General features: G+C 40.9%; 1 protein-coding gene across 1 annotated transcript in view; it reads left to right on the forward strand.

Moving 5' to 3' along the window:
- The window catches only part of LOC104934586 (LIM/homeobox protein LMX-1.2), a 39,549-nt gene extending 17,365 nt beyond the window's left edge, over nucleotides 1-22,184 (forward strand). Inside the window, exons 3-8 of the mRNA XM_010750279.3 lie at nucleotides 12,817-13,049; nucleotides 13,164-13,339; nucleotides 13,439-13,516; nucleotides 17,164-17,230; nucleotides 18,949-19,116; nucleotides 21,825-22,184. Of these exons, the coding sequence (XP_010748581.1) occupies nucleotides 12,817-13,049; nucleotides 13,164-13,339; nucleotides 13,439-13,516; nucleotides 17,164-17,230; nucleotides 18,949-19,116; nucleotides 21,825-21,982 (880 nt within the window). The 3' untranslated portion in view covers nucleotides 21,983-22,184. The remainder of the gene's footprint in view (nucleotides 1-12,816; nucleotides 13,050-13,163; nucleotides 13,340-13,438; nucleotides 13,517-17,163; nucleotides 17,231-18,948; nucleotides 19,117-21,824) is intronic.
- The last annotated feature ends 1,371 nt before the right edge of the window (nucleotides 22,185-23,555 follow it).

The raw sequence follows: 23,555 nt of genomic DNA on the forward strand, positions 1-23,555 counted from the left end.
CCATTTTAAACGCACCAAACCTCGGAGCAGATCCTCAGTAAACAGGGACAAACACAGCCATGCTAGTTGTTCTGTGAAGCTGTGCTTGGGCACAGCAGTGATTTAAACTAAACACAATGACAATGCTAACATGCTGATGTAGCAGATTTACCATGTTCATGTTTGCTGATGAGTAAAACTGAGTCTGATGGGGGTGTCATTAGTTTTTCAGATATTTGGTCATAAAGTATTGAACACATTAAAACATTGACCTGATGATGGTATGATTAGTACAATTCATCATGAGTGACATGAATGTCTGAATCATGTCGATGGATCCAATAGTTGAGATGTTTCAGTCTGGACCAATGTGAGATTGATCCATAGAGCACTCCACTGTGGCTAATGAGACTCGTTTGAAGTGGTTATTCTTAATTGTCTCAGCTGAGTTCTCATCTCTAAATGATTCTGCAGCACAATGTTTTAAAATATATTCCCACATATTCATCTATGTGGGTTAAAGGTGAGGCATTATTTCCATTCAACATGTCAGTCAGTCTGGACCTGCTACTAATAAACATCCTGGAGACACAGAGACTTAACACCACTTATACCCTCATAAACAGGCAAGGCTTTGAGCAGATATGAAGGGGAGGGTGGGGGGGACTTTATTTCCCAGGGGATCCCTCCTCCCGTCACCCAGCCCAGACATTTGTATGAGGAAGAATTCATCACTGCTGGCAGTGCAGATTGTCTCTGAGTGTCTGTACCCAGCCTCCATCCTCCACAGTCCTCTCCCAGGACAATACAGCACTGACACACCACTGACACCTGGCTCTGACTGTGACAGAGGGGGCAAAGGAGGGATGACCTCCACCTTCATGAGCTGTGCTTTATAATATTATTTACAGAGACTCAACAAGTCCCAAACCCCCTCAGAGCCTAAGATACACAACATGTGATGAACATAAAGAACATGTAAAAAACATAAAGAATTCACATACATATAAAGGCTAATACAGGAGGAGGCTGTAGGCAGCGGTGCGGCAGTGTGTCATGGATATACAGACTGTGTGGAACGTAACATGACTTTCATGCCTTTTATGTCTTATAGCAATGCATGATCCATAATTTTCACTTACTAACTAGCAAGATTAGTTTTGTTAGGCTAGACTGATTTTACTCACTGATGTGCTGTGTGCTGACTGTCATTTAGTTTCCTGCTGCACCAGATCAGTTTGTGCCTTCATAAGATTATCTCAAACATGTTTGATTTCATGTGGTCAGACCTCTGCAGCATGAAGATTCACAAAGATGAAATGAGACCGCCATCTTGACCACAGCCAAAGGCAGCTTAACCTAATGAGTTATTCTGAACCACAAGACAATTCACCTCCTCCTGACAGGATTATAGGATTTATATACATTTTTAATAATGAAACACAGTTTGACTGGACAACATTTAAATAGTGAGATGTTGTGACAAATTGCCTTACTCAGTGTTGGATTATTACCTGTTAAACACACGAGGCATGAATGAATGGATAGTACTATGACTGACTGCCATATTTTGTCAAACAATCATATAATGTTTGGAGAACTGGCCCGCTCGAGTTCTTCTGACTGCTCGTACAATGAACACATGTAGTTTAAGTCTGATTTATAACTCACTTTGTGTTGCATGTCATCAAGTCAGTCTTTACATCTTTCACCTGTCATTCTGTGGTACAGTACATGGAGGGGGTAAAATGAATGGTTTATTTAAGCCACAGAACTGGCAGGGGATCAGAAATGTATATTTTTGTAATTTGGTGTTCACCACTGGCCAAAAAAAGAGAAAAGAAGCCAAAAACACCTTAACACGTGCAGTTGTACATACACACATATGTACACACACACACACGCACATATACATACACTTACAGAACACGAAGGTCTAAAAAGTCACAGCGTCCCGGGTTCCCAAAGAACAAAGATAAACACATCTTGTCGTTCATTACAACAGTGTCAGTGAACAATGGTGATTTTGGTGATGAAAAACAGAGAATGCAGAGGCAGACATAAAAATCAGGTCGCCCTTGCCCTCCGCAGCATGTTTCCGTCCTCCTGTATGCTCTCAGGCTCTGAGCCTCATAAACCACTGCTACAGTTTAAACACCCACAGTCCTGTGAAAAGATCACACGCACTCTGTTTTATTGTTCAGCTCTTGTTTTTGTCATTTAGGGCTGAAACTCATGCTGTTAGCATTTGATGCAGTGAGCTGCACAGAAAATGTGCTCGACAAAGAGCATAGCTACTGTGCACAGCAAAAACAGCACAAAGGCATGAGGACGCAGTTGAATAATAATCGATGTTAGTTCAGATGAGTTTATAATGAATATTATGGACAAGATGTAATAGGGACTCACACACACACACATCCCATTAAAAATCCTCGAAGATCTTTACAAGATTATTATACAAGTAACCGAACCAACCAAACAATCTGATTGGTCAACTAGACATTTAGGACACACATGAAATCAGTGTGATAGCACACCTTACTCATCACTAAAAATATTATATGCCATTTCCATGTCAAGATTATAACTGTCAGAGCAGAGAAAACGGTCGGCTACAATAAACGAATCAATCTGAAAAAAAAAAAGTCAAATTTGGATGTTATGATATTTTATAAACCAGCAAATTATTCAACAAATGCTCATGAAAACATAACTGCAGTGGATCTATATAGACTTGGCAGACCTCCTGTTATGATAAATCAACTTTCTTTATTGAATATAATTTACGGTGCTGTTAGACTGCCTCGTCAATACAGATACTACCTTGTTTGTGTGAAGAACATCAGAGTTTAGTGACCACAGGGAAAATGTTTCAAAGACTAAAGTCCGACTAATATGGACTGAAGCAGAATATTTGACCAGATAAAAACATGATGAAATGAATACGTCAATCAACACATTTTGACTTTTACACTTTACATTACTCTGTTACTGGAAATGTTTGGATCACATCCTGAGATGAGAATAAAATGTTTCTTTTGAGGATGAATTGCTCAACAGTTTGATTACCTTTAGATTAATTTAGTTGATAATTGTGGTATTATCACATTATTACCTGAGAGGGTGTGCATTACCATCTTTACTGGCACATCAGTGATGCTTACAGACCATATCACTGTCAGTGTGCCAATAATGAAGGTAAAGCACACCCTCTCATGTAATATTTCTTAGTTCAAGGTGAGTCAAACAATGAATTCATGATTAAATATGGGATTTCAAAAGCAAAGCAAAGATGCCAAGACAGACTCTGAGCTCTCAAAATCACGGTGCTTTTTGTCTGCATTCTTTCTCATGCAGGTACAGTGAGTGCCCAGAACAGCTGCTCTGAAAATGTCACTGCAAGTAGAATGTGACATTATCAGATCAGATGACCTCTGTAAATGTTTAAAGACTGTAACTTCATGATTGGATAATAGTTTCTTTATTACTGCAGATGACACTGCAGTGAAACCAATGAAGAGAAAAAAGGAAATGAACTCCTGAGCACCGTTCTGGGTCACATGTGTTCAGCCTAACGTATCAGTTATCACAAAGGTAACTCCTACTGTGTTTATATGATCTAGGCCTGCAGGTAAAGACATGAACACAAACGCACACACACACGCACACATGCAAACACACACTGCTGCAGAAACAGGAAAACAAAATGTGCTGCCTCACAATTTCCAACCTCTGAGATGAGATCATCATAATGAGGCCCAATAATAAATGAGAACAGGATGAGGATGTTGTGTGGAACTGCAGCGAAGCTGCTTGTCTTGTTGTTGAGCTCCTTGTTTAACAGCTGCTCCTTGTGAGGAAGAGGTGAACCCGGCTTCAGGCGGCAGCTATTGACCAACAGACGCTCTCCAAAGGCATGGCAAAAAAATGGTGTCCTTTCTTTGTGATATGAGCACTGGTGATGCTGTCACCGACAGAGATGTTGATTGGCTCAATCCATCGATCGATCCACTGGGTCAAAGACATTGATTGGTTTTGTTGTTTTGGTCTCCCAGCAACATTCTTCATTAAAAAAAGAAAAAGAAAAAACGGACTCACGGGTGATCACGCTGCTCATCTCATGACAGTTCCACTTTAAGTTAAGTGACACTCAAACGTTTCAGCAACGTTTCACTGACTGAACATACATTAATGGAAAAGTCAAATTATTGTTTATTTATTGTTACAAATAAGAAACATTCTTGAGAGATCAGGCTCATACACAAAACATACCTGAGGATGGTGCTCTGATGTTGCTATGTCTTAGTAATAAACATACACTGCAAACATTTTAAATTGTTTTATTCATGAAACATTAGTCAGGGTCCGTGTGGGCTGCATGTCAAAGAAAAAAGGACAGAGAGGAAAGAAAAGAAAACAATGAGGAGGTGGGAGACTCAAAGGGGTGTTGATGTGAGCAGAGCAGCGCTAAAGGAGCACAGGTGAGAGGCCGGCCTCGGGGGAGGAGGGGTTAGCGGCCTGAAGGCAGGGATATTGAAGGCATTGTGCGGTGACAGACAGCAGTGTGTCAGGAAACAAATGAAATGTGACAACCAGCTGGAGCACCAGGCGTACCAGCCAGTGAGCCTGAGGCTGTGTCATCACGTTAGGAAGCAATGATGAGGAGCAGCCATGAATCCACCTGGGAATATGAGTCCATCATAAGCCAAACCAGTGCTTATGGGAGGGATGGCCCTGAATGAAACCCAGCTCTGCTCCCCATCAGCATTTATCCTGGACCTAAACACCTCCTCTTTTTGGTAGTCCAAAACGCCTGTGAAGAAACAAACACTAACACTCCCATGGTAACAAACTGAACTAACATTACTGTAGCTAACAGCAGCTACAGTTGGCTGCAGTTTACTTCACTGTCCATCAGAAAACATTTTCTCCATAAAATATGATCCAGTTTCACCAGAATCAGTCAAATAGTTGGTGCTGTGTGACTTAGGGCCGTAAAGCGTTATGTACTCCTCCCAACCTGGAGCCCAAAGTTACATAGTGAGAGAACAGACGTACGAATGACATCATTCAGTGTAGCTTAAAACTGATTTAAACTGGTGACACCATTAATAGGTCTATGTGTGGTTGGTACACCTGCATATGCTTGCTCGATAGAAATTGAAATCGAGACACAGATTACAAATGAACAATAGTACCCCTAATTGTCATATCACCTGAGGCACCTTCACCACAGCACACACACACACAAACCCAGAGAAAGAGGGGTGGGGGGGTAAGAAATCCCCTAGATAGAGATAAACATAAATATGAGAGTATCAGAGCTGCATGTTGAAGCAGGATCCACAAAGCCTTTCTTCTCTTCTTGAACTCTCCTCTCCTGTGGTTTGCTTCAAGGTCTTTTTTTGTGCTTTGTGGTGAAACAATGTCTAGACAGTCTGTTGGGTTCCAATCAGTACACACACGCACTGTGATGGCCCACTTGTCTGGCTCCCTGTACTGCCTGGGTGGGGTCCGGCTGCACCTGAGAGGCGGGAGGGCAGAAGAAGGGTTTCTCTCTTCATGCTACAAGGGAGAGGATAAAATGAGAGGGTTGAAATCAGCAACTACACCACTAGATGCCACTAAATCCAACACACTGGACCTTTAATTTGGCTTTTGGAACACACACAGTGTGTGTGTGTGTGTGTGTGTGTGTGTGTGTGTGTGTGTGTGTGTGTGTGTGCAGATTCTTTGTCCAGGCCATTATCATGGGAAATACACTCAGTGACTATTGTCTGTCTTTGTGTCTCTGTCCAACTCTCCGTCTGGGTCTCTTGTTCTCAGTTATGCAAACTATTTCCCCTTGCAGTCAGACATTAAAAGAATATGATATCACATCATAGTACAAACTCACATTGCTCTTTACTGAGTTCAATTTTTCTAAACAACATGCAGCACAACAGTTCATCTCACATCCAAAATTCACTAATGCAACCACAACACTCAGTGAACATTTACAAGATTATGCATTTTTAATATTTCATAGATGCAGATGTAGCAGAATGTAGTAAATTAATGAGAGTAATTGTGTGTCCTGTTCGTACATCTAATCATTTTTTAAGGAGCTCTAAAGTTTGCTGTCTCATTAACATCTTAGATGATGACACTGTATGCTGTGTTTAGAGCTCGTTCCATCACAGAGTGACCAAACAAATCAATCGTTGTTTGTTTGAAGGTAAAGTAGGATTTAGTGGCATCTAGTGGTTTAGTTGCTGATTGCAGCTGCCTTACCTCACCTTCTCCCTCTAATGTGAATAATCCATGGTGTTTCAAAAGATGAAAATAAAAAAACATAGTTATGAATATTACATTCCATTTCTGACATGTTCTCTAGCCCTGTAAACCTGACACACTGGACCTTTACCAGTCAAACATTTTGGGAAACATATTTGTCTTATTCAGGCAGGAGTAGCTTAGCGCACAGACTGGAAGCAGGGTGACCCATCGCTGTGTATATATAAAGATTAACGTGAGTAAATCTTCTCATCTGATTCTGTTTGACAGCAAACAAGCCTCACTGACTCTATAAAGCACCTGATTCAAAATAGTCCATTCTTGGGATTGAACAGCCACATCCAAGGATCTCCTGAGGACCTCTTGGCTGTTGACTCACCCTCCTTCACTTTCTTTAAATCTCTCTGTGTGGTACTTGGCATCAGATTTAGTTTTGTTTTGTTGCCAAGAGAAGACAATTCCAACTTCAGCTCCCTCCCTGTCCTCTTTACAACACTATCCAGCACTGCTGTGATGGTGGAATGCACCATCACCTCCACCTGCTGATTAAACATGGAACATGGAATTCATAAATACAACAGTTTAATGCAATAGTGTGTGGTGCTGTGGGCACTCTGCCAAGTCAAAAAGTCTTGAAACAGGCAAAAATCTGCACTGAAAATATGTACACACATATACATATAGATATATACATACACTGTATAATATGAATGGAGACTAATGCAATTTCGGATTTATATTCATATACATAAGTATATACAAAAATCACACGCATACACACACACGGGATCCTGAGAACCAGAGTGTGGGGATTCACCCGTCCACCACCACTCTATCACAGCCAAGATTTAATATCATATAACCTGCCAACAGCTGCCATGGCAACCTGTCCTTTCCCACAATGCAACTGTCCCACTGTCCCTGAGCAGTCATGTACAATGTCTCCTTTTCCTGTCTGTATCTTAAGTCGTCTGTGTAGTAGAAAGTATGAGTGTAGAATGAGCAGATTTTTGACTGTAAACTTTGACTACTGATTGGTTCCTTCAAGAAAGGTCATTGAGTTCTTAAACCCAAGCCAATTTTAAGTCAAGGCATTCAGTGGGACATGGGGTGGCCTGAAGTATGTGCAAAAATAAGAGTTAAATACCTTTAGTATAAAGGTTTGAAGAGGACTTTATCACAGTAGATATCTGAGTGTTTTTTGGAGGCCCAGTGAGCATCATGTAACTATTGTCTGTTTTAGATTTTGGTAGAAAAAGCATCCAGGAATTGTTACTGGAAGTGTCCTCTTCTGGGTTTTTCTCCATCATCATCACATTATGGTTTAAAGACAGGTGGTGCTTATTTTTCTTCCAGGAATCTGCAACTTGACATCTGCAGTAGAGATTATAGACTGAACAACCGGCATTCTGCTACCTAATGAGTACTTTTACATTGGATACTTGAAGTGAAAGCAGGACTTAAGCTTCCAATGCAGTATTGTATCAGTATAGTATTAAATCCTCAATGCTGCTCTGATTCTCCCTTAAAGAGCAGAGCATTCTTCCCATGATCTAACTGTATAATCATTTGATGGAAATGGTGATTTCTTTGAGTCTCTGACTGAAGAGTTGTAGTTAGAGTGGATTTTGCCTCTTGCACAGGAAGATCATGGCCCTCATCGGAATCCTGCACATAAAAAGATTGGCTCGGTTATTTTTTTCCAACAATCAGCAATGAGCACAACCCCAGACCTTTCAGTCGCTGAACAAATTCAAGCTGTAGGCAGTGATAAATGTGTGAAACCAGGCTCAGGGCATGTTTTCTTTTTTTGCCTCATTGATAACTACTTTTGTACTTTTATAAAACGCTGTATGAAGTAATGATCAAAAAATGGTCAGGTTATTTTGTTTCAACATTTTAAACACAGTGTATCCTCCTCATGAAACTAAAACATTTGATTTCCAGTCTGTTACATTTACAATCATATCATTTGAACAATCTCTATTAGAATATACTAAATATGGCAAAATACGGTAAGAATATTGTGTAATAAGTGTGTGTGTGTGTGTGTGTGTGTGTGTGTGTGTGTGTGTGTGTGTGTGTGTGTATTTTGTGTGTGAGCACCCTCCTGGTGTGGGATATGTCAACACTTTGTGTTTGTCCCTCTCCTGTTTCAACAACGCGGTGCCCCCATCCACAGAGTCAACTCCATAAACTTGAACCCCATCTAACATGATTGAATAAACAGACAGACAGCGATCCAGACCGGTTCAACCAGCATCAGTGTTGGACCTCACTAATGTTCCTGTGGCTCAATCCCTGCAGTCAGGTACCAACATTTGGTGAAAAGCGTTCTTGAAACATGGTGTTGGAACACATGTTTATCTATCACATATGTACAAGGATTTGACAGACTTTGTTTGGGTGTCCACATACATTTGGTCATTTTGGTATGAAATGATAAAAGGCTTCCCCAACCTCACCACGAACTTCACCATACTTCTTCTTTCCCTTTTATCTAACACCAACACCTCTGATTCTCCTTCAGGCTTTTATTGAACCTCCAGAAGGTGAATAAATGAGTGCGTCTGATTGATTGCTGAGATCATTTCCCTGCTAATAAACATGTTAAACTGAGTCCCCAGAGAATCCTGAGGCCTTACTCTGACTTCTTGAGCTTTGGCTGAGCAAACAGCACATTCCCACTCTGTGAATCCTGCTTTTATTTACCCCGTCCTCCTTCACAATCATCTTTTGATTACTCCTACTAATTAAAACTCCAACAAGCTGCCACCCGAAGCCGACACCCACCCACCCAGCCTCCTCCTTTGGGTCACTCAGCTCCCTCAGGAGTGAGAACAAACAAGAGAACAGTGAAGGAACACACACAGTCTGTTTTTACTGCTTCATCCTTTCTCCACTCCTCTTATCCTCTTTAATCCCGTACCTCTTTATGCTTGTTAAGCCACTGGAGCAGTGTGGAAGCATAGGGCGCAGGGCCAGGAGGTCAAGGAGGCTCCTGCAAAGAGGTGGCCCCTAGCAGTGGTGGTCCAGGTCCTTACTGAAATGAACCGCTGAGGACTTTTCATGAATCCCCTGTTGGAACAAATGTTCACTCACACTGAAAGCTGCACCAAACAAGATTTTAAAATAAACAGGACTAAAAGTCTAAAGCCTCACTTGCTGCTCATTGAAGCTGCAGTGTTCCATAGACCCCACATGTGTGGGACAGAACCAACAGCAGAATGCTAATTCTGCTATATTTAAAGCCTTAGCAGCTGTAGCTCTAAACATGTAAAGATTGTCCTGAAGAGAGGTCATGGGCTCATTAAAATCAAAACGTTTTTCATGGGAGCGTACATGTGCTCCCAAATATAATCAAAATCTGCCTTTTGGATGATGAGGTGTAAATTATAGGACGTTTGTGAGATGAACAAACAACTGTGCATACTGCTCCCTGTATTTTTACATTTCTGATGGGAATCAAATCAAGTCTTCTCTGTGTCTTATTAAAGTGAATCGCTTCCAACCTGGGTTGATTATTGTCTTCACGTGCCAACCATTGTGTCTCATCTGGGTTTATCCTAAACAAAGCCTTGATCATAGATGTTTTATGTTATTTTGTCATCATTGTGAATCTTCTTGGTGGTTTTTAGTTTTTTAGTTTTTTTTTTTACATGTTCCTCATTCTGTCCTCTGACATCCTCCAGAGGATAAAGCAGATTGATGATCTGCGGATTTAAGTCGATCTTGACATCATATTGTCATTTTCTTTTCTATTTTGAGTATTTGAAGTTTCTGTGGGTCCATGTGTCAGCCATGTGTCGTTGAGTTGTTCATCTATTTGCATCATTTTAAATACTATGCAGCTGACCAACACACAGCGATCTTCTAACCAACCACAGACAGAGTGGTTCTAATAAATGGGACAAATGTGAATGAAATGTGTGAAGAACTGAAAAATTAACAACATGAAAACCACAAAAACTACTGAACTGCTTTAGAAATAATGACTAACGAAGCTTCTATTCATTAGGTCAGTTCATTTCCTACAAAAAAAAGATTTCTATCAGAAAGATATTTGTATGTTTGTTTCCTCTACCGGTCTGGAGAGGCATTGTGTAAATGTCACCTTCTGATGAGACAGCCGGAGACACAGAGGTTGAAAGAGAGAAACTGAGAGTGATAGAAGAAGGTGGACAGAGTGGAGAAAGAGCCGATGAATAGAGGAGGACAGTCCCGCTCAGAGAGGAGGAGTGCAGCTGTCCAAACACTGAGCCCTTCTGTACCTGCATTATAGCCACCTCCTTCCTCCTCCCATTCCTGTGCCCTGCCCTCTTTTAACCTGTTCCCAGATTCAACACCCACTCTGCGCTTGCTCTAGTTTTATTGTAACCATGGCGACAAAGGTCCCCTAACTATAAGAAATAGTCCATGATCTTTGCCTAAACCTAACCACTGTCAAAACAGATTTATTTTGTGATTTGTAATGATCCAACCACTACTAAACTATTATTCTAATATTCTTAGTGAATGGAAACACACATGAACTGCAGCTGAGACAGAGTAGCTGCTTTTGTTTTCACCTTGTGAGCCTGTGTGTGTGCCATGCAAGTGAGAAACTCTGCAGCTGAGAAGTGAAACCAACGTGGAAATTCCTCTTCTCATCCACTTGAGGCTGGCTCCAGAAGTGAGTCAGTCTCCATAAGTCCCCATGTTCAAATGTCCAACTTCACAGCAGAAATAAACATGTTTACAGCCTGGTACAAAAAACAGTTTTGGTCTCTGTAGCTAATTTCCCCATTCATGACAACTGTACTGAGGGTGAATTTATATACAACTCACCTGTTCACATTATATTAAGGCTTCAGCCAGCCTCAGCTTCATCCACAATCCAAGTTTTTGCCGATTTTTTGATTAGCCGGGAGGCAGTGGAGGCAGGACTGCCATAATGGTGGCGATCAAAGCCACCACACTGAGCTTCACAGCTCCTTCTTCACCACAACGGACCAGTGCAGAGTCCGCATCACTGCAGAAGCCGCACCGATCCGCCGTTCGATCTCCTGTTCCATCCTTCCCTCACTCGTGAACAAGACCCAGAGATACTTGAACTCCTCCACTTGAGGCGGGATCTCATCCCCAACCCGGAGACTGCACTCCACCCTTTTCCGGCTGAGAACCATGGCGTCGGATTTGGAGGTGCTCAACGACTTGGTGAATCCAACACCATGATGCCTTTGAGTAGAGACTGTATGTCTTTGCAATTCATTATGTCTCACCCCTCCTCAAAAGTAGCCACTGACAATGAAACTTAGCCTTCACTTACGGTCTGACTGTACTACTTTGTATGAACTAGTTTACATCAACCTTAAACCTATAAAACATTTGGTTAAGGATGGGAAACCATGACGGTTTTGTTTTGTTTGAATACTGAAAGATTCTTGTGCTTTAAGTCAGCGTTGACCAATGAAAGGTTAATGGGTAATGGATGCTCATAATTTGTCAGTGTACAAATGATGTAAAATGAAGTTGAACCAGGATGGCAGCTTCCATCACAATGACATGTTCAATACCCTTATTTTTAAACTTGATAGTATCCATTAACCACCTGTTCCGCCAGGGCAATCCAGACTTTTCTCATCTGTTGTTCACTGTTGGTGGAACGTCCTACCAGTTCCTACCAGATCAGGGGTGTCCCTCTCTACCTTTAAAAACCTCCTGAAGACCTCCAGCTCTTCAGAGAGGACCTCCTCTCCAACACTACAAACAACTAGACAACTACATCTACCCCTCTAGTACTGTCACAGTACTCATTGCTGCACTGACATGTCCTAGTCACACTGTACCATGATTGTATCCCTTTCACAGTCACATTGGATAAAAGCTAAATGACTAAATGTGAATGTGATTTTGGATGTTTGATGTGGAAGTACACCACAGAAGTTGTAGTTCATCTACTGCAGCCACTAAAACTACCTACAGTAGCCCGCAAATGACATGCTTAACATCACTGAGGCGTAAGCTGCTGAGGTAGAGAAACAAATCTCCACACGTGTTTGCAGATCTCTGCCATGGCACAAATAAAGTCAAAAATCCACATTGACATGCCAGAGGTGTGACTGATGACTTGACTGCATTTCCAGTTATGTCAAGTCAAAGTACACTATCTGAGTAGTAACTTCATACCACTGCAGGAGGTTGGTCAGGACTTCCTTTATCTTACAGTTCAATCAGCTGACGTGCATTCGCTCACTACCACAACCTCTGTGAGCCAATCATCTGTCTCTAACTGTGCCTTTTTCTGCAGCTGTTAGCTGTTCTGTGTCAGATTCTTCACATCCAGAATCCATTGGTCCTTCCAGTCAGCACATCACATTCAGCCATTGCTCTTTACCACCACGATCCATGTCCACACTAATTTGCAAAGATTCCTTTCAAATCTCTTCATCTTTCTTTTTGTGCACAGTGTCAAATAAATTAATCAAACTAATCCTCTTTTGAATCAAGTCTCTCCTGATTGATTGAAATGTGATTACTGCACACTCTGTATTAACAGCCCTCTCTGTGTGCCCTCAGGTTGTTTGCCACCAAGTGCAGTGGCTGTCTGGAGAAGATAGCACCCACAGAGTTTGTAATGCGAGCTCTGGAGAGTGTTTACCACCTCAGCTGCTTCTGCTGCTGCATCTGTGAACGCCAGCTCTGCAAGGGAGACGAGTTTGTGCTCAAAGAAGGTCAGCTGCTGTGCAAGACTGACTATGAGAGGGAGAAAGACCTGCTCAGCACAGTCAGTCTCGACAACTCAGACTCAGGTAACCCTATCTACAGCTTTTATAACAGACTATTACAAACCCATCCAATTAAAGATTTAATGTGCTAATCTCTAAATCAAATATTGATTCTGCAATAAAACCATGTGGTGACAGATAAGAGTGAGGATGAGGATCTGGATGTAAAGTCAGCGAAGTGCCCTGCAGGAGGGAAAGGCAGCGATGACAGCAAAGATCCTCGCAGACCCAAACGTCCACGCACCATCCTCACCACCGTGCAGAGGAGAGCGTTCAAGGCCTCCTTTGAGGTCTCCTCCAAACCCTGCAGAAAGGTGAGCGGGCTGGACTCACTGAGACATTTTAATGAAAATATTCACACACGTTTTTAGTGTGTAAAAATGGCTGATGAGTGTGATTGCTATGACTTGCAGGTGAGAGAGACCCTGGCTGCAGAGACAGGACTCAGTGTACGTGTGGTCCAGGTTTGGTTCCAGAACCAGAGAGCAAAGGTCAGTAAAATAAAGATAAACCAAAATCTGTAAAAATAAAATTGATGAGCTGATTGCTTTCAATCAATCAAATTTTATTTGTATAGCCCAAATTCACAAAACACATTTGCCTCAGAGGGCTTTACAATCTGTACAGGGAGTGACACCCTCTGTCCTTAGACCCTCGGTTCAAGTGAGGAAAAACTTGCCCACAAAAAACCTTTAACAGGGAAAAAAGGTGGAAGAAACCTCAGGAAGAGCCACAGAGGAGGGATCCCTCTCCCAGGACGGACAGACGTGCAATGGATGTCACGTGTACAGAACAAATCAACACAAACATATTGTACAATTACAATGACTGATAAAATGACAATGAATTACACTGAATGATAAAATGACAATGAATTACAATGAATGATAAAATGACAATGAATTACAATAACTGATAAAATGACATTGAATTACAATGACTGATAAAATGACAATGAATTACAATGAATGATAAAATGACAATGAATTACAATGAATGATAAAATGACAATGAATTACAGTGAATGATAAAATGACAATGAATTAAAAAAAAACAATGATGATAAAATGATTACAGTGAGTGGAACCTGTGATAGAGATAGAGACACACAGATGCACAGCAGCAGCAAATCATCAACTAACTATAGACTGTAATGGAGATATGGTAGCAGTAATGACAGTAATTATATAATATATATATATATATATATATATATATAATATATAATATATCTATATAATATATATATAACTAACTCTAATATAGTCCTAGCTAACTAAGGGATGACCTGAGCCAGCCCTAACTATAGGCTTTATCAAAAGGAAAGTCTTAAGTCTACTCTTAAAAGTGTTGACCGTGTCTGCTCCTGAAACCCAGAATGGTAGTTTGTCCACAGAGGAGGAGCCTGATAGCTGAAAGCTCTGGCTCTCAATCTACTTTTGGAAACTATAGGAACCACAAGGAACCCAGCGTCCTGAGAGCGCAGTGTTCTAGAGGGGTAGTAAGGTATTATGAGCTCTTTTAGAAATGATGGTGCCTGACCATGAAGAGCTTTGTAAGTAAGGAGAAGAATTTTAAATTTTATTCTAGATTTAATAGGTAGCCAATGCAAGGAAGCCAAAATGGGAGAGATGTGATCTCTGATCTTGGTTCCTGTCAGAACACGTGCAGCAGCATTCTGAATTAACTGCAAAGTCCTAAGAGACTTATTGGAGCAGCCTGATAACAAAGAGTTACAATAGTCCAGCCTAGAAGTAACAAATGCGTGGACTAGTTTTTCTGCATCCACTTGAGAGACGATGCGTCTGATTTTAGCGATGTTATGTAGGTGGAAGAATGCAGTCTTTGAAATTTGTTTTATGTGGACGTTAAAGGACAAATCCTGATCAAAAACAACTCCAAGATTCTTTACAGTGGAGCTGGAGGCCAGGGTGATCCCATCTAAAGTAACTAAGTCTCTAGAAAGAGAGTTTCTGAGGTGTTTGGGTCCAATTACAAGAACTTCAGTTTTGTCTGAATTTAACATCAGAAAATTGTAGGTCATCCAACTTTTTATATCTTCAAGGCATGCTTGGAACTTTCAGTACACAAAAGTAACTAAAGGTCATCTTTTCTCTCAACTGAACTATGACAGCTGGGCAATCAGACGAGGAGTTCAGATTTTGGTAAAATAACTGAAACTTTACAAGTAAAGGCAACATGTTCCCCCCATCCCAAGAGGAAATCAGTCAGTCTGTGCCTCTGCTTTTCACTCATTAGTGGAGATTTCAGCTGTCTTACAGTCTTACTGCCATCATTTCAGCTGCTCTGCTGTTCTGATCCAAAATAGATCCATACTGGCATCAGTAAACACAGCTTAGAAACTGAAATCATGTATTCATAGTGCAGTGGAAGTGTCAGTGCAATCTGTACAGTTCAGCTACCTCTTCAAAACATCCCAAACGGCACCAACCCAGCAAGGAAAAATGATGGCTATGATGTGCAGCATAAGAGTCACGTGCCTCTTACATTAGAGGTAACATTAAGTAGGGCTAACGGAGAGTAGCCTACAAATGCTTATAGCTGTGTTTGTCATCTGAGCTTCACACATCCCTTCTTTTGACCTGAGAAGCACCGTGTTTGTTGTCAAGTCCATCAACTTGACCAACCTCATGTGAGATAGGATCACAATGCAGACAGAACTGATAACATGATCCAGATCTAGATCACATGTGAAGACAGGGTCTTACTGTCTCTTTATGCCAAAGTGCTTAAATGTCTAAACCAGTTCTACATCAGTTAAGCTGCAGTGGATCAAGAATTTATAATCGACTATTTGCTTGGCTTGGTGGCATTTGGGAGAATAAGCTTGTCAAAGTCTGAAAGTCTGAAGTCCAACAGGCCCCGACTGCAGTCAGTGATCCGTCTATAAGTATTACATCGCTTGTTTACTCTACAGTCTACAGTATATGAGCATCATTGCTCAAGTGTTTGATGAAGTTGGTTTCTGTTCAAATGGTCACTATTTCTCCTCTTCTGAAAAAAGATCAGTGTTGATGTCAGAGGAATGTCTTTTCAGTACAGCGTGGACATGCTCAGTACACAGCTTCATCAGCAGCGCAGCATATTGGCAGACACCTGTGCTCCTGGCTCCATATATTCTGTTGCTGAAAATACACATCACCTATAAAAAATAACATGTGTGCTTGACAGTATAAGAAATAATGAAATGTGTAGACAATTTTGATATTGAAAAGTCCAATGTATCTGATTTAGAGGGCTTTATTTACAGAATATAATAATTAAAAACTCAGTTTTCAAAAGAAAATAAGAGCCCTTATGATTTTGTCACTGTAGAATGAACCTTTCATATCTACAGACACAGAGTCATCATGTTAAAATAATTTCACTAGCATGGACCACACCATCAACAAGATACGTTTAAATGTTTTATTGACTAAATGAAGGACTGAGAGTGAAGCGTGTACTTTGGTCTGATGCTGCGGTGTGAGGAAGCTTCGGTACGGAATCTGTCGTAGCACCTATGCACGACGGACCACCCTCAGAACCCTAGAGTAGGAAAGAGAGGGGAAATAGGTGAAAGTAATGGGGTGGGTGGGAGCGGTGTGTGGAATATGAGAGCGAAGAGGACCAGAGGGTTTGGAGGGTATTTATAGGACTGACAGAAGTGGTGTGGTTGAGGTGTGGTCCGGCTCCTGAAACTCCACTTTAAGCACCAAGTTTCTACAATTGCTGACAACAGACAAACTAAACACTGGATCGAGGGTGTTTCACCTTTTTGCCACTAAATCCTACACACCGCTTACACACCATACTTTCATTCTCAAAGTCTTTCATTATTTTATTCTATATTTTTGTTATTGTCGGTATGTAGTCAGATGATGTCACTGTATATTTCCATTGGTGGTTTCTGATCCTGCACACAAAGCAGTCAGCAGAGTTCTGAGCACATTTTTGTTAGTGGTGGTATCAGGTGTGGTTTGATCACCTGAGGGAATTTGATATGACACACTTTTGTCAGTAATTTAATATTTTAAATATATAATTTGGAGGAGTGAGCTCTCAATCTGTCACTGTCTCCTCGATTATTGCCAGCGAGACGCGTACTAAGGTTTTTACTGTGTTTATTTATTTACAGATGAAGAAGTTAGCCCGCAGACAACAGCAACAGCAGGAGCAACACAACAGCCAAAGGCTAGGCCAAGGTGAGGATTTGTGTGTGTGTGTGTGTGTTTGTGTGTGTGTGTGTGTGTGTTTGTGTACTGGTTAACTGTTTATCTCCTTTCTCTGATGTTACAAAAACAAAAGCACAGTTGATGTCCATCTGCAAGATGTAATCTGTCCATTATAATTGTAATGACAGTGATTACTGAGAAGAGCTAGGTAATTTATAAATTATTTGGAGAAACAGCTTGAAATATTAAATTTATTATGGGAACAATAAACAGAGTAGAGTCACTCAGCAAACACTCCCAGTTTTGTAGGCTTTAGAATGAGTCCCATACTCAGAAGCCAGAGTGACATCTCTGCTGGTAAATATGAGTTTTCCGACGCGGGGGCTATAAAGTGTGGGCCACAGCCATGATTCTTGCTGCAGCACAGATCCTCATAGCTTGCAGGCTTATTGCCACTGTGGTCTCACAGCGGATATGAACAGACAGTTTAGATAAGTGTCTCACTGCTTTGGCAAGCAGTGCCTCTATCTGTTCAGGGACTTCCAGCATGTCAATATTGGCATAGCAGCAGGGTTTATTATAGTGGAAGCTGCTGCTGTAAACCAAATGAGCTAAGCAAACCAGCAAATGGGGGTTGTTTGAAGTTGATGTTAGGATGAGATGAAGCCTCCTGGATGACGAGTGAGATATCCTGAACATCAAACAGCCAGTCAGTTTAGACAATGCATTAACAGTATACGCTTTTAAGAAGTCGACTGTTACAGCATTCATAGTCTGTAGGAAAACATGGATGTAGTGTCTGTGTTCACATCTATAGGGGTGATTGGTGCTCGATACTCCAGAGCAAAAATCACAATTTTTTTGATTGCTTTTTGCTTCGTGATTCCACAGATATATATTCATGCAACCATACAGGCTAGTAATCCAATACATATACATGGATAATGTTAAAGCGATAAACAGAAATAGCCAGAAAATCCCAATTGTGGCAACAAAGGCTGATTTGAAATGTCTCATATCAGGATAAAATCCTGTTATATGTTACACATTCAAACATATACCACATTTATACATAACCACATGATGCATTAGAGGTTCTTCCACTATCACAAGGACAGCTTAAGTGACACATTTATTGTAAGTAAGTACAATATGTAATTTGCTGCTGTACCATTTAACTGATCCTGGATCAGTGCAGTCACCGAAAGATCTGTGTGGGTAAGCGAGAACTGATTTGTGAGGAAGTGGTGTCGACTGAGAGCTGAGCCCTTCTAGTCCATTCCTGTGCTTAGTCGATTCAACTGATGGATGTTGGCTAGCTAGCTTAACTGGTAATGTCGTGCCTAAGCCATGGATGTATAAAGAGAACTGGATACAGTATTGGAGAGCAACCGCACTACAGCTGTTACCTTCCAATTTAGCCCTCTGCTAACTGAATGGGTATAAAATGGTTTCATCTTCTAGAATTTCCAAATGTTATTGGACCAAATAGATCAAATTGTGAGAACGAAACAAGTCATTTTAGGAAGATTGCAACATTCAAAAAATGAATTCACTGTTTCACATTTCACACTGTTTTCAAAATTCACTGTGCATCATGTAGTGGTACACAGTTTGGCCATTGGATTCAAAGCTTCAAATCCTGGCTTTGCCTGAGCTATGCTGCTTTTCTTCTGTAACTTTTTAGAATGAATACTGCAGCTGAGAGATGTAACCATGTTCTCATTGTTTGCCTCTGACTGTTACAGAGGTGATATCAGGTTGTTTGGAGGGCCTGCTCAGCTCCTACTCAGGGCCTCTAGCTCCAAACCAGCAGCAGCAGTTGGTGACCATGGAACACAACAGCTACAGCGCTGACCCCTTCCAGCAGGGCCTCACCCCACCACAGATGCCCGGTGACCATATGAACCCCTATGGTGAGTGTTGTTGTGGAGAAATTGCTGAAGTCAAAGGTCAATGGTGAGGTCAGGAGGAAAGAAAGTGTTCAGGAGCCTCTGATGTCTTATGCTGTATTATTTATTGACGCTTGGCCAAGGAGAAGTAGATTTACACTAATTACACTCTCAAAGTTCATCAGAAGTGCCTGAGTCAGTCTCACATTCTGCCAAACTCATCCTGGTGGATCGACTTTAAACCCCAAGATAACACCACAAATACTACACGCCCAGAATTAGTCAAAGAGAATGTTTTTATTCATGCAGGTGTTATTATCAGTATATTCTAGTCTGGAGACACAGATGTCTGTTTACGCAGATTGGAACATCAAGGCCAGCTATCTATTATGTCCAGGAAGGCAGCAATAGGTCTCTTTGACCCTGGTCACCACAGTGTTGAGATAGACTGGCACCTACTGTTCCCAATCAAAGCCAAACAATTAATACTGCCGAGGATCTCAAGACCCATACGTGACCTCATGTAACCTAAGGATATAAAATTCTATAACAAGTGTCACACTCTATATTGTGCATATGGTCTTTCTTTATGTTCTCCCTACCTGCCATCCTGTGCATGTTGGGATAGACACACCAACACAAGTATTTGAAAATATCTTGTGGCTGATATGACACTTGCCTTGTGTTCTCAGCCTCAGTGTGATGGCAGCTATCAATGTTACCCTCACTCCTGTTTTATTGGCAGTGATTCCCATCATTGCCAGTAAAACCAATAAAGTGTGGCAGCTGATTAAAAATGGATAAGCCATCAAGTTGTCATAATTTAGACCCAGTGAGACCAATAAAATCTGAGTAACACCCAGGAGAGCAGTACTGCACATCCCTACAATTTAATATTAGACATGGAGAACAGTGTGCACACACACACACACACACACATACACACACACACACACACACATACACACACACACACAGAGCACACAGAGAATTGTTCCAAATGGTTTCCATTACCAAATGTGTTCTTGTCACTGTATAAGAGTTGTTGTATTATTTCAATTTCAACTGTTTCTTTTTCTTTTTTCTGGGATTTATTGCTATTAGAGCTATTCTGTCTGTTTTTTGAAAGTTTGAATGAATTTTGATATTACAAATGTAACATAGCAACAGCAGTGTACAGAGTACTTCTTCTACCACTGAACTACAGGAAGTAAAGGTCAACGAAGCACTGAGTGGTTCTGGCAAATAGAGAGGAAATAGACATACAGATTGGAAAATAATTCTAAAGCTCAGACAAAGTCATTTTATCTGAAACATGTCACATTAGACATGGAATCCTTCATCAACATGTTAGAATATGCCATAATACAGCTGCATGAACATCACAGTCAATTTTTATAGTCCAAAATCACACTTCAATCTGTCATCATGTAGCACTCTCCACCTTCTCTAGCAGCGTATTTAGTCACATCATCATAATTTGGTTTATTCCTTATTCATAATATTCACCAGTGCTCTCTTTTAGTGTCATCTTCTCTAAATTGTAGCTGTAATCTTTGCTGTCTAACACAGTTCAGTTCTCTTTGTTCTGCTGCTGATACAGACTTAACCTGCCCGTGGATTTCATCTGCATTGTTCTTGGGCACATGAGAACTGGTGCTTTTAAAGATTTTTTTTTTTTGGCCTTTTATGCCTTTAATGATAGTACTGTACAGCTGAAGATAGACAGGAAGCAGAGAGAGGGGGAGTGACACGCAGTAAATGGCCGTCCGATGCAGGATTCGAAACGGGGCCAGCTGCAGCGAGGACAGTAGCCTCCACACACAGGGCGGCTGCTTAACCCACTACGCTACCAACCGCCCCAGAACTGGTGCTTTTTAGTGCACCATAAAGAAACGTTGCCAAAATCTTGTCAAGATATAGAAAAAGATTTCGTTTCCTCCCATCTTGACTATTAAAATTTATTGTTTACCACCCAATAATTGCTGGGCTGTTGGTCCAAAATGCATCAGCTAGACCAGGGGTGAGGAACCTTTTTCATATTAAGGGCCATTTAAATTTTTATAAAGTCCTCTGAGGGCCATACTATTATGAACACATACCTGGGGGTGCAAAAAAAAAAAAAGACAAAAAAAAAGTCTATAACCACTGTGTTACTAAGCCTTATGATTGCTGCATTTCTACGTATCTCTCTGTCAGTCTGTGGTCGTGTGAAAGCTGCCTGTTAAGCACCCAAACTCCGACGAAGAGCATTAATTTTATCCAAACGCATTTGTCCTTTCAACTCATCAAGGCTAGCATGTTTAAGCTGTAATGGCGCTCAGCATTTGTCTTTTTCATCACTGCCAGCGCCTCGCCACAATCTAGGCACACTGGCTTGCCTTTCACTTCAACAAAGTAAGAATCATTTGTCTATTTTTCCTAGAATACGCGGCATTCTGCATCCACCTTTTCTTTACAGTCACCATGATGCATCACTTGCCATCCGTATCAATCACTCTGGCCCAATGCAATAACACGTACATCACATGCTGTATTCACTAACCTTGACGTTGACTCAGAAATACATAGCCATTTGGTGGTCCCAATAGTTTAAGCTTAAAAGCAAAGGTGACTAAGTGACTAATTTACAGTCATGGCTACCACCCTCTAAAGTGCATTACCCAAACTATATCTCAGCAGTGAAGCTAGTGCAGCAGTCTTTGACTCCCTCTTTTCTCTGCTCTTTCCAGGTACAGACTCCATCTTCCACGACATTGACAGTGACACCTCTCTGACAAGTCTAAGTGACTGCTTCATGGCCACTCCAGATGTAGGGTCCTTTCAGGCTCGAGCAGGGAACCCCATTGACCGCCTGTACTCCATGCAGAGCTCCTACTTTGCCTCCTGAGACCCCGCCATCATTTTTGGTACAACCTCAGCCACCATACCATCTTCAGGCCAGGCCATGACCAGTGAGTACACAACAGTACAGATGCAAGACCCACAGGTCACGGAATCTCACGGAAATCCACCAAATATACCTGACTGACCTCCACCAGCCAAAGGAAAGGGAAAACTTGAAACTGAAATTTCACATGCCTCCACATGCCCCCCGCTGTCTGCATGGGGGGAGTTGAAACAGAACAGTCAAGCTTAGTTTGTGTGTTGATTTTCAACTTTGTTCATTTTGTTGGAAGGGTTAGCTGTCATTTGTACAGATATCATGTGTTTATTTGTCATTTGAAAAGTTGAACTAAAGCTCCAGTCAGAGATTTAATTCAAATGAAAGTGTCACAGAAACATGGCTACATGTCTCTCAGTACATAATACAGTTTAATATTAATTCTGTTATATGTTGTTTTCAGTCGCACAATGAAGCAAACATAATTTTGATGTAAAAAAGGTCTGTGAGCCAACTAATTGATACCCGTTGATGAATGTATATAATGCTCTCTGTATAATTACTGTCCTTCAGAAACATCCAATTTTGCATGTTAGGCTGGACAGCAATTTATTTATTTCTCACCAATGTGCTGGTATACAACAAATCTCAAATTTCTATTTAAAAATACAATATGATCCCCATGGTAACATACACAAAACAAGCATCCTAATTCATTGATTATTTGATTCTGCTATTTATCACAGTATTTGTGTTGTTTTAATGAGTGTGTAAATTAGTATTGCTTTGCTATTTATTTTTTCCATTGAGATCATCTGGACATCCTAAGAGTGCATTTTTAATTTGCTAACTTATCAAAAGTGTTGGTACTTTAAATAAACAAATGCATTCTATTGAATTGTCATCTTTTGTGGAATCACATGAGAAAGACTTGACAGGAAATTTTAATTAATCTGTATAAAAGGCTTTTATTTTGAAGGCGCATTTAGGGGAAGTGACACAATCAGCCCCAGAGGAGCATGAAGTGACGGTCAGACTTTTTCTTCTTTTCTGCTTTTTACACCTCGACACACCTGTGGGGACTTTTAGTATATTTCGCCTTTAACTGAGGTTGTTTTTTGTTTGGAGTGTGTTTTATTGTGCTACTCCGAGTGTTAAGTGGATGCACGAAGTAAGTATCGTTTCTATATTGTGTTCATTACGATGCACCTTGTTAACTCTCACGTGGGTTTTTTCGTCGATAGGTGACGGAGGTCCGTTGTTTAACATTGTTTATGAATATAATGTGAATGCTGATGTTTGGGAGTGTTTTGAGTGTCCAGTGAGCTAGCAGTCGGTAACTTGACATAGTTCTGGTGGTTAATTGCTCAGCAGGGGACCGACATGTGCGTCACGTGCCATTGTTTATTTAATACTAGCCAGTAGATAGAGCTATTGGAGCAGTTAACCTATTATTATGGCTAATACGTATTTCTGTTGGTTTATTTATGTCATTATTATTGTTGCACATGTACCGGAGAGTTGTGTATATTTTTCTGCTTATGTGAGCACATTTATGATTATGGAGATGATGGTGTAT

The sequence above is a fragment of the Larimichthys crocea genome, chromosome I, assembly GCF_000972845.2.
Source record: "Larimichthys crocea isolate SSNF chromosome I, L_crocea_2.0, whole genome shotgun sequence".
NCBI classification, from domain to species: domain Eukaryota; kingdom Metazoa; phylum Chordata; class Actinopteri; family Sciaenidae; genus Larimichthys; species Larimichthys crocea.